At 46.1% G+C, this 15,714-nt stretch overlaps 1 protein-coding gene across 1 annotated transcript in view; it reads left to right on the top strand.

Moving 5' to 3' along the window:
• Nucleotides 1-15,714, top strand: part of NOL6 (nucleolar protein 6) — a 471,490-nt gene that overhangs the window by 188,902 nt on the left and 266,874 nt on the right. The window contains exon 17 of the mRNA XM_078674724.1: nucleotides 3,237-3,354. Coding sequence (XP_078530850.1) covers nucleotides 3,237-3,354 — 118 coding nt within the window. The remainder of the gene's footprint in view (nucleotides 1-3,236; nucleotides 3,355-15,714) is intronic.

Consider the following 15,714-nt stretch of genomic DNA (forward strand, 5'->3'; position numbering starts at 1 on the left):
CTGCAGCCAGATTGATCTTGGATCTACCTTCAAGATCGCCGTCCTGTCCCAATTTAAAAATTCTTCATTGGCTTCCAATCAGGATGAGAGGGAATTATAGAATTTTTTGCCTAACACACAAAAGCATCTTTGGCACAGGCCCTGGTTACCTAGTTACCTAGGAAAAAAACTGAAAAAATACCAGCCCGCCAGAACCCTGAGATCCAGTTCTAAACTTCTCCTAATTCCTCTGCGGGTCCGCACTGTGCGAAACGGAGGCCGTTCCTTTTCTTACCTTGCCTCCATCTCTGGAATAAGCTTCTGCCCTGTATTTCGTCTATTCCAGGTAACCAGCGTTTTCGCAGAGAATTAAAAACATGGCTGTTCCCTAAATGATAAGGGATAGAACTTAAGTTTGTCGAATTGTCTGCAAGCGCCCTGAGACCTAACGGTGATTTGTGCGCTATACAAGATTCTTTGACTTTGACTTTAGTGGGGAGACTGGTCATTGCCAAAGGGACCATTCAAAAGAAGGGCTGAGATTGAGCAGCTCTTTTCGAGTTTGGCAGGGTAGGAGAGCTGCCATAAATTACCATTACTGTTCCACCAAATCTGTGGTTTCCTCGCCTAATTTTGATGTGGGGAAAGTTTCCATCAGTGGAGTCTCAACAGGCTGCACACTGGGGAACCACAGGACAAGTGGGGTACATTGGCGATTGCCACATCCTATTTAGGGTCAGCCGACCATACTGCTGGGTGACTGTTACTAGATTTTCTTGCCTGGGGCGCATGGTCTGCCTGGGAAACAACAGTTACAACGCAACTTTTACAACTGACTACTTTTACAACGCTACTATTACAGCGCAGGATCTTTTACAACGACTGCCTTTACAACGCATGGCATTACATAGCAGATGCTATTACAACGCATGCCATTACAACGTAAGTATAGGTAAGTTTATCTTTTTTTAATCATTTATTTAATTTGGGTTTAGGGGTATAGGGGTATTTTAAGGGTTCAGGGCTAGGTTTAGGATATGGGGTACAGGGGTATTTTTAGGTTTCAGGGCTAGGTATGGGTTTTGGGGTACAGGGGTATTTTTAGGTTTCAGGACTAGGTATGGGTTTTGGGGTACAGGGGTATTTTTAGGTTTCAGGGCTAGGTTTGGGTTTTGGGGTACAGGGGTATTTTTAGGTTTCAGGGCTAGGTTTGGGTTTTGGGGTACAGGGGTATTTTTAGGTTTCAGGGCTAGGTTTGGGTTTTGGAGTACAGGGGTATTTTTAGGTTTCAGGGCTAGGTTTGGGTTTTGGGGTACAGGGGTATTTTTAGGTTTCAGGGCTAGGTATGGGTTTTGGGGTACAGGGGTATTTGTAGGTTTCAGGGCTAGGTTTGGGTTTTGGGGTGCAGGGGTATTTGTAGGTTTCAGGGCTAGGTTTGGGTTTTGGGGTACAGGGGTATTTTTAGGTTTCAGGGCTAGGTTTGGGTTTTGGGGTACAGGGGTATTTTTAGGTTTCAGGGCTAGGTTCGGGTTTTGGAGTACAGGGGTATTTTTAGGTTTCAGGGCTAGGTTTGGGTTTTGGGGTACAGGGGTATTTTAAGGTTTCAGGGCTAGGTATGGGTTTTGGGGTACAGGGGTATTTTTAGGTTTCAGGGCTAGGTTTGGGTTTTGGGGTACAGGGGTATTTTTTAGGTTTCAGGGCTAGGTATGGGTTTTGGGGTACAGGGGTATTTTTAGGTTTCAGGGCTAGGTATGGGTTTTGGGGTACAGGGGTATTTTAGGTTTTAGGGCTAGGTATGGGTTTTGGGGTACAGGGGTATTTTTAGGTTTCAGGGCTAGGTATGGGTTTTGGGGTACAGGGGTATTTTTAGGTTTCAGGGCTAGGTTTGGGTTTTGGGGTACAGGGGTATTAGGTTTCAGGGCTAGGTTTGGGTTTTGGGGTACGGGGTATTTTAAGGGTTCATTTAAAAAAAAAAACGTAAAAAAAATTACTTAAATTAATAAAATTAAATAAATAAATTACATTATTATTACTTATTATATATTTAAAAATGATATACGTACCTATACTTACGTTGTAATTGTATGCGTTGTAATAGCATCTGCTATGTAATGACATGCGTTGTAAAGGTAGTCGTTGTAAATGATCCTGCGTTGTAAAATTCGCGTTGTAATGGTATGCGATGTAAAAGTTCCCGTTGTAACGTCATACATCCGGTCTGCCTAGATAAGGCGATCAAATGATTACTCCCAGAGAGGAGTGGGATAACTCACTTAATGTATGTCCATTTTTGTTTTGAATAAGAAACTCTGACTCCGATTTCCAGTTTATAAAAGAAAAATATATCTGTCATGGCTAAAAGAACTTGGCGTCCACTCTTCCTTCATAAAACCGCTGCACTGGTAGTTCCTTGGAAGGCAGTGAGATCTGTGCCAGGGAGACAGATTTCACAATATGGGTGATTTTTGTAGTCTCTGCGGGGCAGGTAGGCCTCCTGCCAAACTTTAAATTATCTTACAAGGGCACATTTCTGAGTCAGGTGGTTTGTGGTGTTACCTGATAGGTTAAGAGGTTCCTTTAAAGCCACGTTATCTGAAAAAATATAGACCTTCATAAAATCTCTCATTATTTTGTCACATTTGTGCTTTAACCTTACTTTAGTGTGAGTGTGTGCTCTCCGAACCAATCTATTCCTCATGCCCCTCCTCCAATCACACGTTCACTGCACCTTTGCCTTGGACCATGTGCATTGCTCTGCTGCTTTTCGGCTAGTCGTGCAACAGAAATACTACATACATAAAGCAATTATTGTATAGAGCTGGGTAAACGACTGCAAACAAACAAACAATGTTATGCTAGCGATAGTGTAGCTTCAAGTGATACTTTTATCCCTTGCTTTGCAGTACATATTGTTCATGGCACTTGGTGTTACCAGTAAAATAAGGTTTCATTTTAAACTAGCTCATATAGTTTTAGATGTTTCAAGCATGACTTCTAATCACTACATATTGTGCATTTCATATTGCAAGTTGTCACTCTCCAAATTCAAAATATTCCATTTTAGTTTGACATTGTTTGTCAAATATATAGTATGTTCCGGCAAATCAACATCTTTGGGATCAAAATGTGGAGCCTGTAGACCTTTCTCCTCCGGCACCAAATTTATAAATGGATCCAAAGACCTAGCACTGAAGGAGGTTTTCTTGGCTCTTTGAAAATTTGATGAGACATATAACGATAAAGTTATCTTATTTCAGGTGTTTCCACCAGTGCCTGTGAAACCGGACTATAACTCCTATGAGAAGGTCAAGGAAAGAAAGTCACTACTTCCATTGCTGGACAAGCCCTGCCCGGCTTATGTTGCACCATTAAAAGGTAATGTCATTATTTGGGTGCTATAGGAAGCACTTCTGCAAAAATGTTTGATATTGTAATCTATTTCTCAAGTTAAGATGTGATAGATTATGCATCAATAATTCCGATGGCTACCTCTAACCACCGTTTGCTCACACTTAGAATGTCCCCAGATGACACGCTGGATGTATAGAAATTTTCGGTGAAGCTCCCACATGCCGATCTGAGAATCCATTGGTCTCTGGTGTGATTCTGTACTATCCTGTAAGTGACGGTGCGGCATATAAGCACTACCTCTGTGCACTGACGTCAGTTACTTTCATTCTATACACTTTGATGCGTATCCAGAGCTCTGCTTCCAACTTTGTCAGTTTTCAGATGACTTCAAAATGTACTTCAGACAGTGTGCCATGGACATTGTCTCCCACCAAAATGACAGGATTCAAGCCTTACTGCGACTGCAGGAAGCAGATGTTGATCACGGATCTGAATGACCTATTTTCTTTCATGATTGGGTTCTGGTTACTAGTCAGTCGTGTGATAAATATGCTCTCCTGCACCAGAATGGGATTCATGAGTGGAATGCTGAAACTTTACCACCGAATATAAGAAAAGGTAAAAATGTGAATTGTGTTCCAAGGCTCGGGACTGCTTGTCAAGGTATGCCCTCTTGAAATTCTCCGGGAAGTCAAAGATGTACCACACAAGTACACTGCAAGGAAACTAAGCAGGTTTTGCCCCATCCCACCACTTGAAATCAGATGAGCAGGTGCAAGAGCGACAATCGAAATATACCCACAAGCGTCTTCTGGCTTTGATCTTCCTTTCCCACTGCTGGTTGCTGCGTATCCCAAATTCTCTGTCCGTTGTCTACCCTGCAGCAAATGGTGGACTTCAAGGATGCCATTCTGAAGCTCTCCCACACGCTACATGCTTCTCCTTGCGTATCTTCGAGCCCCATGGAGCCTCAAGGTGCTTCACAAGAACGTCTGGTGGCGGGCCTTCCCTCAGCGTCCACTACTCCCACGAGACCTGTTCCTGGGCATGTACTGATGCTAGTTCACACTTCCACACTGGCTCTTGGCCCTTGCGGTTACCTTCCATGTCAATTCCAACTCCACTGACGGACAAACTTCTACCTCCTCATTATACAGATTTTGGGCTATACCTGCATTTAACATGAGAAAATGTGTGGTGCACTCCCTATTTTATACCAAATTTCTGAATAATAATCCTTTTAACTTTTAGTGTGCTACATTGGGAAAATCATAAGTTCAAGCACATGTACTTGATCCAATGTGCACAGTTCACAATATACCTAAATTTACAAAATACAAAATGCTCGGTAGGTCTCCAGAGACTGAGGTAGACTCAACTCCTGGGCTACCAATGGGATAAAACGCCTCTTTCGCAGTAGATGTGCGAAGGACATCTGAAGGGCTAGATTTACAGTTGCCTACTGTTGAAACTAAGGGCAATTTAAACCAGGTCCGACCTCATCTTAGTCACTATTGCCTTTCAGTAAGAGCATCATGGTCAGACTCTTTGCTACTTGGTCTAAGCCATGTCTAAGCCCTGAGGTCAGTCGACCGGTGGCCTAGCGACATAGACCAACCCCCAGAGATCCAGCATCCTACGCCTGGAAGCCTGGTGGTACAGGCGTCCACAATGTATTGATGATTTTGGAAATATGTTCTCTCTGGCTAATTTGGGCCTAAGAACCTTCTCAGCAAGTACACCCATGCTTTTTGGGACTTGACCCCAAGATCTTGCTAGTAGTCTTGAAAGGATTTAGAGGCACAATGTCTCAAATTATATGATAGGCAGGATATGGCAAAGCATGTTTTGCATGCTGGTCTATGCATCACAGACTGTGTTGACCGAACTATTGGCACCTGTATAGTGCTTGTGAGATCATTAAGGTTTTTATAAGATGTCCAAGCATCCTTGGTGGACCAATCAATCAGTATTTGTATAGCGCTACCTGTGAGGGTATCCAGTTGCTGGGTTGCAGGGCTCAGTTGAAATGCCAGGTCTTGAGTTTCTTCCTGTGAGGGTGATATCTGGAGATGTAGGGAAAGGACGTTCAAGGACTTTGCGAGGTAGGAGAAAGAAAAACCTCCTCTGTGGCGTCCGTGAATGCATGGTATCTGGGCGAGTGCGGCGGATCGAAGGTCTCTATATGGTTGATGGAAGTACAGGCGGGGTTGATGTATGATGGTCCTAGGTTGTGGAGGGGTTTGTAGGCGTGTGTCAATATCTTGAATTGGCATCTTTTCTGGACGGGGAGCCAGTGGAGGTTACTAAGGTGTGGTGTGATATAGTTCCATTTGGGTAGGTTGAGGATGAGTCTAGCTGCTGAGTTCTGTATCATCTGTAGTCTCATTATGAGTTCGGTGGGGGTTCTTGCTTACAGTGCGTTGCCGTAATCTAGCCGGCTGGTGGCTAGGGCTTGAGTGATGGTTTTCCTCGTGTTGATGGGGAGCTGTTTAAAGATTCTTCAGAGCATGGGTAAAGTGTAGAAGCAGACGGAGACTGCGTTGATCTGTCGTATCATGGTGAGCTTGCTGTCCAGGATTATGACAGTTGGTCTTCATCCAGTCAGCGACGTTCTTCATGCAGTTGTGGAAGTTTGTCTTCGTGGTTGTGGGGTCTGCCGAGAGCGAGAGGATGAGCTGGCTGTCGTAGGCTTTTGATATGAAATTGAGGTTGTGGGTTCTGACTATGTCGCTTGAAGTGTCATGTAGGTGTTGAAGTGGGTGGGGCTGAGGGATGAACCTTGAAGGACGCCGCAAATGGTGCTTTAGGGTTCCGAGGCGAAGGGAGGTAGGCGGATTCTCCATCTCAGGGGATCTCCCTGGATTCCGATGTGGTGCTGTTTCTTGATGAGTATGTGGTAGCATACAATGTTGAACGTTGCGTAGTGGTAAAGGAGGATCAGGGCCACTGATTCTCCTCTGTCGAGGAATGTGTGGATGCAATCAGTGGCAGAGATCAGGGTGGTGTCGGTGCTGTGGTTGACATGGAAACTGGATTCAGAGGCTTCGAGCAGGTTGTTTCTCTCCTGGTGTTCGGTGAGCTTATGGTTGATGGCCTTCTCGAGGACTTTGTTGGAGAAAGGGAGCAGTGAGATGTGACACTGGTCCTGGAGTTTGCTGGAGTCGGCAGAGGGTTTTTGAGGAGAGGTCTGAATTCTGCTTGTTTTCATGTGTCGGGAAAGGTGACTGTGGCTCCAACAGTCCCCCAACATTCGGCACTGTGACAGCCCCCCAACAATCAGCACGATCACTGAATGTTAGAGCATAGGAACTAGGTAGACATCAGTTGATGGATCACGAGTGGCAACTCGATTCCGAGGTGGCAAGAGAAATGTTTGATCAGTGGAGCGAACCCTTGTTCCATTTGTTTGCTGCCACCAAGAATGTGCGGTTTCAGAACTACTGCGTTCTAGCATTTTCTCCAGGTTAATCACTGAGATGATTTTTGCGACTGTGATGGGACATGGGCCCCCAGTGTGCCTACCTGCCACTGCCTCTCCTGTCTCAAATTTATGTAATTTGGGTGAAGAGGAGGATTGTTTCCCACAATACGATCAGGGCAATTAGTATGAGGAGCTACATAATACCAGTGACCTCGATACTTTACCAGACACTGGCCTTATTTCTCTGCTACAGAGATAAGTGCCTTCTTCGCTGCTTTCATGCGTAGGGCAGTTGAACTGCTTGAGCTACAACTGGCCACTATGGAGATAAAATGTAATGTCTTTATGGAGGTTTTTCAACCTGGTCAGGCATCTAGGAAACCTCTCCTTCCGTACACTGTATGGTCTCAGGGATGCTCTCTTGAGTAATTAATCAAAACTATGATCTGGCCCTCCAGTTAACAGACGGCTCGCTCATAGCCATTGACCTGCACCAGGTGACCTTAATTTCCTCGGATAACACTCCACACCAGAAAGATTGGTGCTTCAGGTCTCAACAAGTAAACAGTAATGCTTACGCCACCATCCTACCTGATCAGGATTCTAAGCATTCTTTTGCAAATGAATATTTTTATCTACAAGTCTTGCTGTGTTTCCTGTAAATGCCAACTTCCTACCAGGCTGCTACAGCAATATGGGACACTGTGGCCCAAATTCTACCAACAGTTGTCGATCTCCGAGCAACCCTAACCCAAGCTATCCTAGAGGGACATGATGCAACAAGGTTTGTTATCTGCTCTGGTTTGGACAACACTGACTGTCTAGTTGGGCGATTGGCATGAGTATGGCACTTCAGTGCCATTCCTGGATGAGGTCTACGAGCTTGCCCTAGAATGTCCGGGGATCCTTAAGAGACATGGCATTAGATGTGTCTTGACTTTTTACTTATTTATGTGTTTTGTAAAGCGCCTGAATCGCCCCCGAAGGGGTATCTCTGCGCCGCGGATATGCAACAGAAGGCTGACGAAGGGCAAAGATTTGAAGCAAAACTGTTTTGAGGAGCCTTCTAAATTGAAGATGGTCAGGGCATTGGCTCAGATGTGTGGCAAGCTGGTTCCAATAGAGAGGAGCAAGGTGAGAGAAAACCGGGGAACCAGGAGAAGGGATTTGGTTCCTGAGCAAAGAGACCTTGTAGGGATATAGTGATTAAGTTTCATATCAAGGTAAGTGGGGCCCTTGCTATACACTGCCTTATTAACGGTGCAACAGATTTTAAACTGAATTGGCTTGCGCACCGGGAGCCAGTGAAGCTGTTGAAGAAGGGGAAGGTAAGCCGTTCTGGGTGGAGCATTCGAGACCAGGCGCGCTGCGGTGTTCTGGACTACCTGCAATTTGCACAACGAGGACTCATTGGCTGAGACCAGGAGAGTGTTACTGTAGTCTAGTCGACTAAGTACCAATGTTTGAATGAGGGTTTTTCGTGTGGATTCTGGGAGAAAAGGGAAGACTCGCCGTAACAGACCAAGCACGTGGCCAGCCGGCCTTATAGGCCACATGTGCTTTCATGGTCAGTGCCTGGTCTAGGCGTATGCCAAGATACTTGACAACAGTCTTGGGTACTGGGGGATCGCCAAGATCCACTGGCCACCAGTCCGGTGACTTATTTGGAAAAAATGGGGCCCCTGCCTAATAGGATGAACCCTGGCAAGGTAAATTTGTTTTTTAGAAAGGAAAGTGCACACCGGGTTTAGTGTATTATTAATCTGAGAGTAATTTAGACATGTGTTTTACAATAAATCATTCTTCACTCATATAATTGTAGTTCATATCATTTTTTTGTTTTATTTAAGAATATTATCTGTTCCTGTTTTTTGACGTTTTTTTTCCTTATTGTACTTTTGCACATATATATATACTTTTTTTGTTTACCTAGGACATTGTCATATACAAAAACATTAAGAAATTATCATATAAATAATCGCTTTTCTTAAAAATAACCACATAATCAATATAAGAACTTAATGTAAACGCAGAATTAATTCCTTCAACGCGTTTCGGCCGTCGCCTTCCTCAGGAAATCTGCCTTGTTCTTTGCTATAGTTAACGTGGCTAAAGAATGATGAAAAAATAATGCTTTAGTATCTCTCTTATATACATTTATATATTACACATGTCTTACTGCTTACTTCATTCTATTTAGACATTACACACTATTGTATTTATGTCTATTACAGTAGCGCAAACTCCTAAGTCCGCTAAGGGCCATCAACAGCTAGGCACTGTCATATTTACACTTATCTACAAACTTGTATTTACAAATATCTGTACATTTATTACATTCATCCTATACATTATGTACATTTGTCTCTAATTCGCATTTTCTGACTCATGTGATCTTACACCGTATGGGTTATTGCTTGCAGATGGTAGCTACTCTACTGAGCTTCAACATTTAAGTGGCTTATATGATCAAAGGGGATTTTCTAACAGTTGGACATTCAAGATAGGGTGAATTAAATTTTCCAAGGAGACGATAGTTGTTGTTGGCTAGAGGAGCATGTTATTACCTTGATTATAGGAACAAACGGCTTCTAATAGATGTATTTTGTTTACTTCTGTGCGGAGGCCGAGGACCCAAATCTGTGTGTCTAGACGGAACGGAGAATGCCTTATTAATTTATCGTTCTAACTGGAAAATTTGCGCTAGTTTTTTTTCCGATAGAAAGATTACCTTGTCTAATGCTTATTTTGTGCTGTATGTCTCCGTCTATCAGTCTTGTTTGCTGCAACGCAGGGTAGCTTCCTGTGTGTTTGCTGGGTTCAGAGGGGGTGATTTACATTATCTACTGTGCAAGACACAAAGTTATGGCTATTTAATTTCAATCATGCTCATATCCTCGTAATATATATCTCATGAGCAGGATATGTTTAAATTACCTTTAGATTGCCTGTCGGATCCACCACAACTGTTGCCTCATTCTCTTTCATGCGTCTGCATTTCTGCTATAGATAATTTTGAACCTATTCTGGGAAACAAGGGGACACTTGCGATATCTATTTTTAACGTTGTTAGGCTATGAAGCTCATGCAAGAATCAGCGTAGCGCTTACCTAAATTTATTTATTTATATTTATTTCTGAATTTATATAGCGCCTGGTTACACTGTCAGTGTGTCCCCGCGCTGTCCGAAGAGTCAGTTGCTCCATCAGTCAGAACAATACGGGCTTAGTCTTTAGGAAAGAGAAATGTTTTCAGTTTCCTGCGGAAGATGAGCTCCGATGTTTCAACTCTTAAGCTCAGGGGGAGAGAGTTCCATTTGTGTGCCGCCAAAGTACGAAAGGATCTGCCTCCCATTCTGGCTTTCTTGTGTCTGGGGACAGCGAGAAGGCCTGCTCCTAATGAGCGGAGTTGACGGGTAGGCGTATAGGGGCATAGCAGGTTCCGAAGGAAGGCCGGGCCCTTGCCATGTACGATCCTGTGTCCAATACAAAGGGCCTTGAAGTCGATCCTTTCATTGATCGGGAGCCAATGTAATGTTTGTAGGGATTTTTTTGAGGCGGCTCTTCTGGGCAGCCGGAGGACCAGGCGAGCGGCAGCATTCTGGATGGTCTGCAGTCGCCGCCGACTAGAGGCGTTGGCACCTAGATACAGGGCATTGCCGTAGTCCAATCTTGACGTAACAAGAGCATGGACCAGGGTCTTCCTTGAGGATTCTGGGAGCAAGTCGATGGTTTTGCGGAGTTTCCGTAGAATCGAAAAGCAAGTACCAGCTACTCGTCTGGTGTGGTAGTTGTAGTCAAGCTTTGAGTCCACCCATACTCCAAGATTCTTGACCTGATCACTGGGGGTAGGGAGGGGCCCCAAGGTCTGCGGCCACCAGGCAGATGACCAGACTGAGGGGGGTTTTCCCACGATCAGCACCTCAGTCTTGTCACCATTAAGACGGAGGCAATTCTTCGCCATCCATCCAGCCATCTCCTGTAGGCATGCTGAGAAGTTCGCGGCGGCTTGTTCAGCAGGTTGTGTCAGAGCGATCACCAGCTGGGTGTCGTCTGCGTCTACTAAAACTGGTCTGAGACTTCTTCTATGCTTTACCGCTTGGTCTGCTTGGATGTTTGACTGCTAGCGTTTTCGGACCTGGATGCTACGCGCTAGGTGATTTCCTATAGATAGCGTAGAGAAGGGGAAATTATACATTTCCTGGGTTAGTATTATCGTGAAGATAGACAGATAAAACTAACCGTTCGCGCCTCTATCTAAAGGGATGAGCGTGGCATACCTGATGTGTTCGGGTGTCGTCCTCGATATATTCCGATTGTCGGTCTAACAGCTGTCGTTCTGATGGGGTGTTTAAATAGAAAACTGTATGGCGCCATGGGTCAGTGAGTGAAGCGTAGTCTCGCGAGACTACGGGTTAGTGTGGGCTTGTACTTCCTGTTTAGGTATGGCGTTTTAGCTAGTGGCTCCGCCATCTTATCCTAGTTCCTGTGGTCCGTAGGCTGTGTCTAAATCTAAATAGCAATTTAACCCAAAGTATGTTATTGCTGTTATAATCTCTTAAGGGCATGGATGCCGGAGTTTATTAGAATTAGGATGTAATTATGTGGCGGATAATTTTGAAATCTATTCCCATTCATATTGTTATATGGAAAATAAACCAAAGACAATATGTTACTCTCTGAGTTCAACCGCTGCCATCTGCATGCAATATTAACATGTAAATTGTTACGAACAAAAACTGATGGGTAAGATCTAAATACAGTTAAGGCACAGACTTAACATATAAATTATTACATACAACAACTGATGGATGACCACAGCAGTGGTGCATCTCCAAAGAGCATGATCTCGGTCTTCCCTACGTTATGTTGAAGGAAATTGCTCCTCATCTAATTGGAAATGGCTATCATACCTGTGGATAAAGTGGACTGGGCTCCAAGAGTGGATTTGTTGAATGACAAAAGAAGCTGAGTTTCGTCAGCATATGAAATGGGAGTGAAACCTAATGTCCTAAAAAGGTCTGCCAGGGGAGCGACGTATATGTTGAACAAGGTAGGGCTCAAACATGAGCCCTGAGGCACTCCCTTGGTCGGCTCCATAGTCTTTGACCGAAATGGACCTAGGATGACGGTCTGGGAGCGGGAGGAAAGGAAGCTCGCCATCCACGGAAGAGTTAGACCTCTGAGTCCAATTTCTTCTAGTCTACTGAACAAGATCTGGAGGGAGACTGTGTTGAATGCAGCCGAAAGATCAAGCAGCATGAGTAGTGTGGATTGTCTGCTGTCCAGGGGCAGCCTAATGTTGTCCGTGACAGCAACCAGGACTGACTCAGTGATGTACCTGGGCCTGAAACCAGATTGGGAAGGATTAAGGCTACTGGTGGATTCGACATGGTCAGACAGGTGTTTATTGATGTACTTTTCCAGTAACTTGCTCAGGAGGGGTAGTAAGGAAATGGGCCGGAAGTTGGAAAGGTCTTCCATTGAGGCCTTAGTGTTCTTGCGACTAGGAATGACCTGTGCCGCCTTCCATTCAGTGGGGAGGTGTCCCTCTCTTATAGAAAGATTGAGAATGTGAAAAGATGGGCGCGGAAAGTTGTTTGGAGAGTGAAGAAGAGATTTTGGTTGAAATTATGTCAAGGGTAGAGCCTGATTTTACTATATGTAGCAATGATTACATGTCCTCACAAATCAGAGGGGGGGAGTTCTCCAACTGCTGCGCCTTCATGAGTGTAGGTGGGCTATAAGACATAGCAACCTTCGGGCAGGCTCCCTGCTGAAGTAATCATGTTGTAAATTAGCTAAATTTTCTGTTTAAAGTGCAGTTCTATTTTGTCACAGAGAGCTTGAGAGGGGGCCTCCTCATTATCACAAGCCTTAGGGTTGGTGAAAGATTTGAGGATCCGAAAAAACGATTTGGGGGCGTTCCATACCTGGTTGAGCTGTGCAATAAAGGCTTTCCGTGCCAATGTTATATTTTTGTTATAATGGTTGAGAGCGATCTTATATCTCTCTTTATCGTTCCCATCATGGTTTTGGCGCTAACGCCTCTCCAGATTTTTACACTGCCTTTTTTCTGTTCAAAGATCGGGTTAGACCATGCTGTCTAAGGGGTGCCTGGCCGTACTGGGGAGCAGTTTCAGAGGGGTAAGCTGGTGTATAGTGGTTTTTTGACAGAGGAGTTATAGCAGGCTAGACCATCATCAATGTTGTTTGACTCCACATTCCATGAAGTAGAGAAAGCAGCCTGGAAAAGATCTGGAGTGATTTTATGCCTTTGTCTACGGAGGTGGTGGGAGGTCGGTCAGAGTGCCTCAAACACCCTAGAGCCCTTAATACGGAAGTCAACTAATGCATGTTCGGACCAAATCAACGAGTGGGTAAAGATAATATCCAGTGTGTGACCTGCTGCATGTGTCGGGCCGTTGTTGATCTTGTCTAAGTCTAAAGAAGCAAGATCTACTAGAAGCAACAACGCATCCGGATTTGACATGCACTCACTGTGTACATTGAAGTCTCCCAGCAGTGAGAAAGTTTTGGTGGAAATGACGTGGGGAGCTATCAATTCCATGAGTTGAAGTGAGAAGTTCGCAAGGTGGCCGGTAGACTAAGGCACCCTTCCAACTGTATGGAGGAAGTTGGCCCATTCGGAAGACTAGAACTTCAATCTTATCGTTGCACCGTTGCTCAAGTATAGATACTTTGGCAAGAAGGTAGATTCATGCCTGGAACGTTTTAAGGAAGCTGTGCCTCCCCACATTCCTTGAATCTGTCTGCCACCACCGGACAATTCCAGCAGCAATTTTGCTTCCTGCAAGGCCACAGTGTGGGTTGTCTTTAGTGCCAACGTCCAACCCATTTTTGGCTTAGCAGCTTTATCAGCCCTTTTGCGGCCAAGGCAGCAGTTCACAAAGACAATGCTCAGGGCATTGAGGGCAAGGTGGAGCTTAGTCCCCCTGCTCCTCCAGCTTCTTCTGCCGCAAATCCTCTTTAGTCTGTCGTTCTTGGTACACATACAGCCAGGTTGAAAGAAGGGTCCAAAATTTCCTTCAGGGATGGCAGTCCACCATTTCTGAAAAGGGTCCTCTAAATTGTCCATCGGGGCTATGCCCCTCTATATCTTTCTACCCTGTCTCACCTTCCAGCACCATCAGGACAGTTGACGGAGAAAGCAAGTGAAGGCACTTTTGGCCAAAGGAACCATAGAGAGGGTTCCGACCTCGTAAGTCTGGGTTCTACTCTTGCTGCAAACGTCTGCCAAAGAAGTATGGTGGCCTTCATCCTGTTTTTGGTCTTCACCCTCTTTGTGCCTGCCTCTGGAAGGACAAATTGAAGATTCTCACACTAGCCCAGGGCCTGTCTGCACTAGACCCTGGAGCCTGGACTGTAGGTTTGTTCATGCAGGTCGCTTATTTCCATATTCCTGTCCTGCGGACCCACAGGCTCTATCTACGGCTCACAGTGAGCCAGGAGCATTTTCAATTCACACCTTCGTGGTGGGGACTACCAGTCTTCCCCTACCTTCAATCATTCAATCAATCAGTCAATCAATCACTTGTAGAGCGCACTACTTGTGAGGGTCTCAAGGCGCTAAGGGGAGGGGGTGCTGCTACTGCTCGAAGAGCCAGGTCTTGAGGAGTCTTCTGAAGGTGAGCACGGCTTGGGTCTGCCGCAGCTGTGTTCGGACGGTGTTCCAGGTCTTGGCGGCGAGGAAGGAGAAGGACCTGCCACCAGAAGTCGTTGGTTGGATGCGGGGGACGGCGGCGAGGGCGAGGCTGGCAGAGCGGAGCTTGGCGGGTGGGGGTGTAGAAGCTGAGTCTGCTGTTCAGGTAGGCTGGTACGGTGTTGTGAAGTGCTTTGTGTGCGTGGGTGAGGAGCTTGAAGGTGATCCCCTTGTTGACGGGGAGCCAGTGCAAGTTTCTTAGGTGGGGGGTGATGTGGCTGTGACGAGGTATGTTGAGGATCAGGCGGGCGGAGGCGTTTTGGATGCGTTGCAGTCGTCGTAGGTGTTTGGTCAGGATTCCTGTATAGAGTGCGTTGCCGTGGTCCAGCTTACTGCTGACGAGGGCTTGCGTCACCGGTCTTCTGATTTTGGTCGGGATCCACTTGTAGATCCTGCAGAGCATGCGGAGGGTGTTGTAGCAGGAGGAGGAGATGGCGTTGATCTGTTTTGACATGGAGAGGGAGGAGTCGAGGATGAATCCTAGGTTGCGTGCGTGGTCCGTAGGTGTCGGTGCTGTTCCCAGTGTGGTCGGCCATCAGGAGTCGTCCCAGGCAGAGGGGGTCGGGCCGAGGATGAGGACTTCCGTCTTGTCCGAGTCCAGTTTCAGCCGGCTGCTCTTCATCCACTCGGCGACGGCCTACATTCCCTCGTGGAGGTTGGTTTTGGCGGTGTGCGGGTCCTTGGTGAGGGAGAGGATGAGCTGGGTGTCGTCGGCATAGGAGATGATGTTCAGGTCATGCTGGCGGGCTACTGTGCGAGGGGGACCATGTAGGACGTTTAATAGTGTCGGGCTGAGGGATGAGCCTTGGGGTACGCCGCAGATGATGTCAGTGGCTTTGGATCGGAAGGGTGGGAGGCGGACTCTCTGGGTTCTGCCGGAGAGGAAGGACGTGGTCCAGTCCAGGGCCTTTTCTCGATTCTGGCTTCTTGGAGGCGTGTCCTTAGTGTGCATTGGCAGACCATGTCGAAGGCGGCTGACTGGTCCAGAAGAATGAGGGCTGATGTTTTGCCGTTGTCTAGTTGGCGCCTGATGTTGTCTGTGGCGGCGATAAGGGCTGTCTCGGTGCTGTGGTTTTGTCTGAATCCGGACTGGGACGGGTCTAAGATGTTGTTGTCCTCGAGGTGGCGGGCTAGTTGCATGTTGGCGATTTTTTTCGATGACCTTCGCCGGAAAGGGAGCAGGGAGATGGGCCGGAAGTTCTTGAGGTCCTTGGGGTCCGCCTTGGGCTTCTTGAGGA

Source organism: Lissotriton helveticus, chromosome 2_1 (genome assembly GCF_964261635.1).
Source record: "Lissotriton helveticus chromosome 2_1, aLisHel1.1, whole genome shotgun sequence".
Lineage (NCBI taxonomy): Eukaryota > Metazoa > Chordata > Amphibia > Caudata > Salamandridae > Lissotriton > Lissotriton helveticus.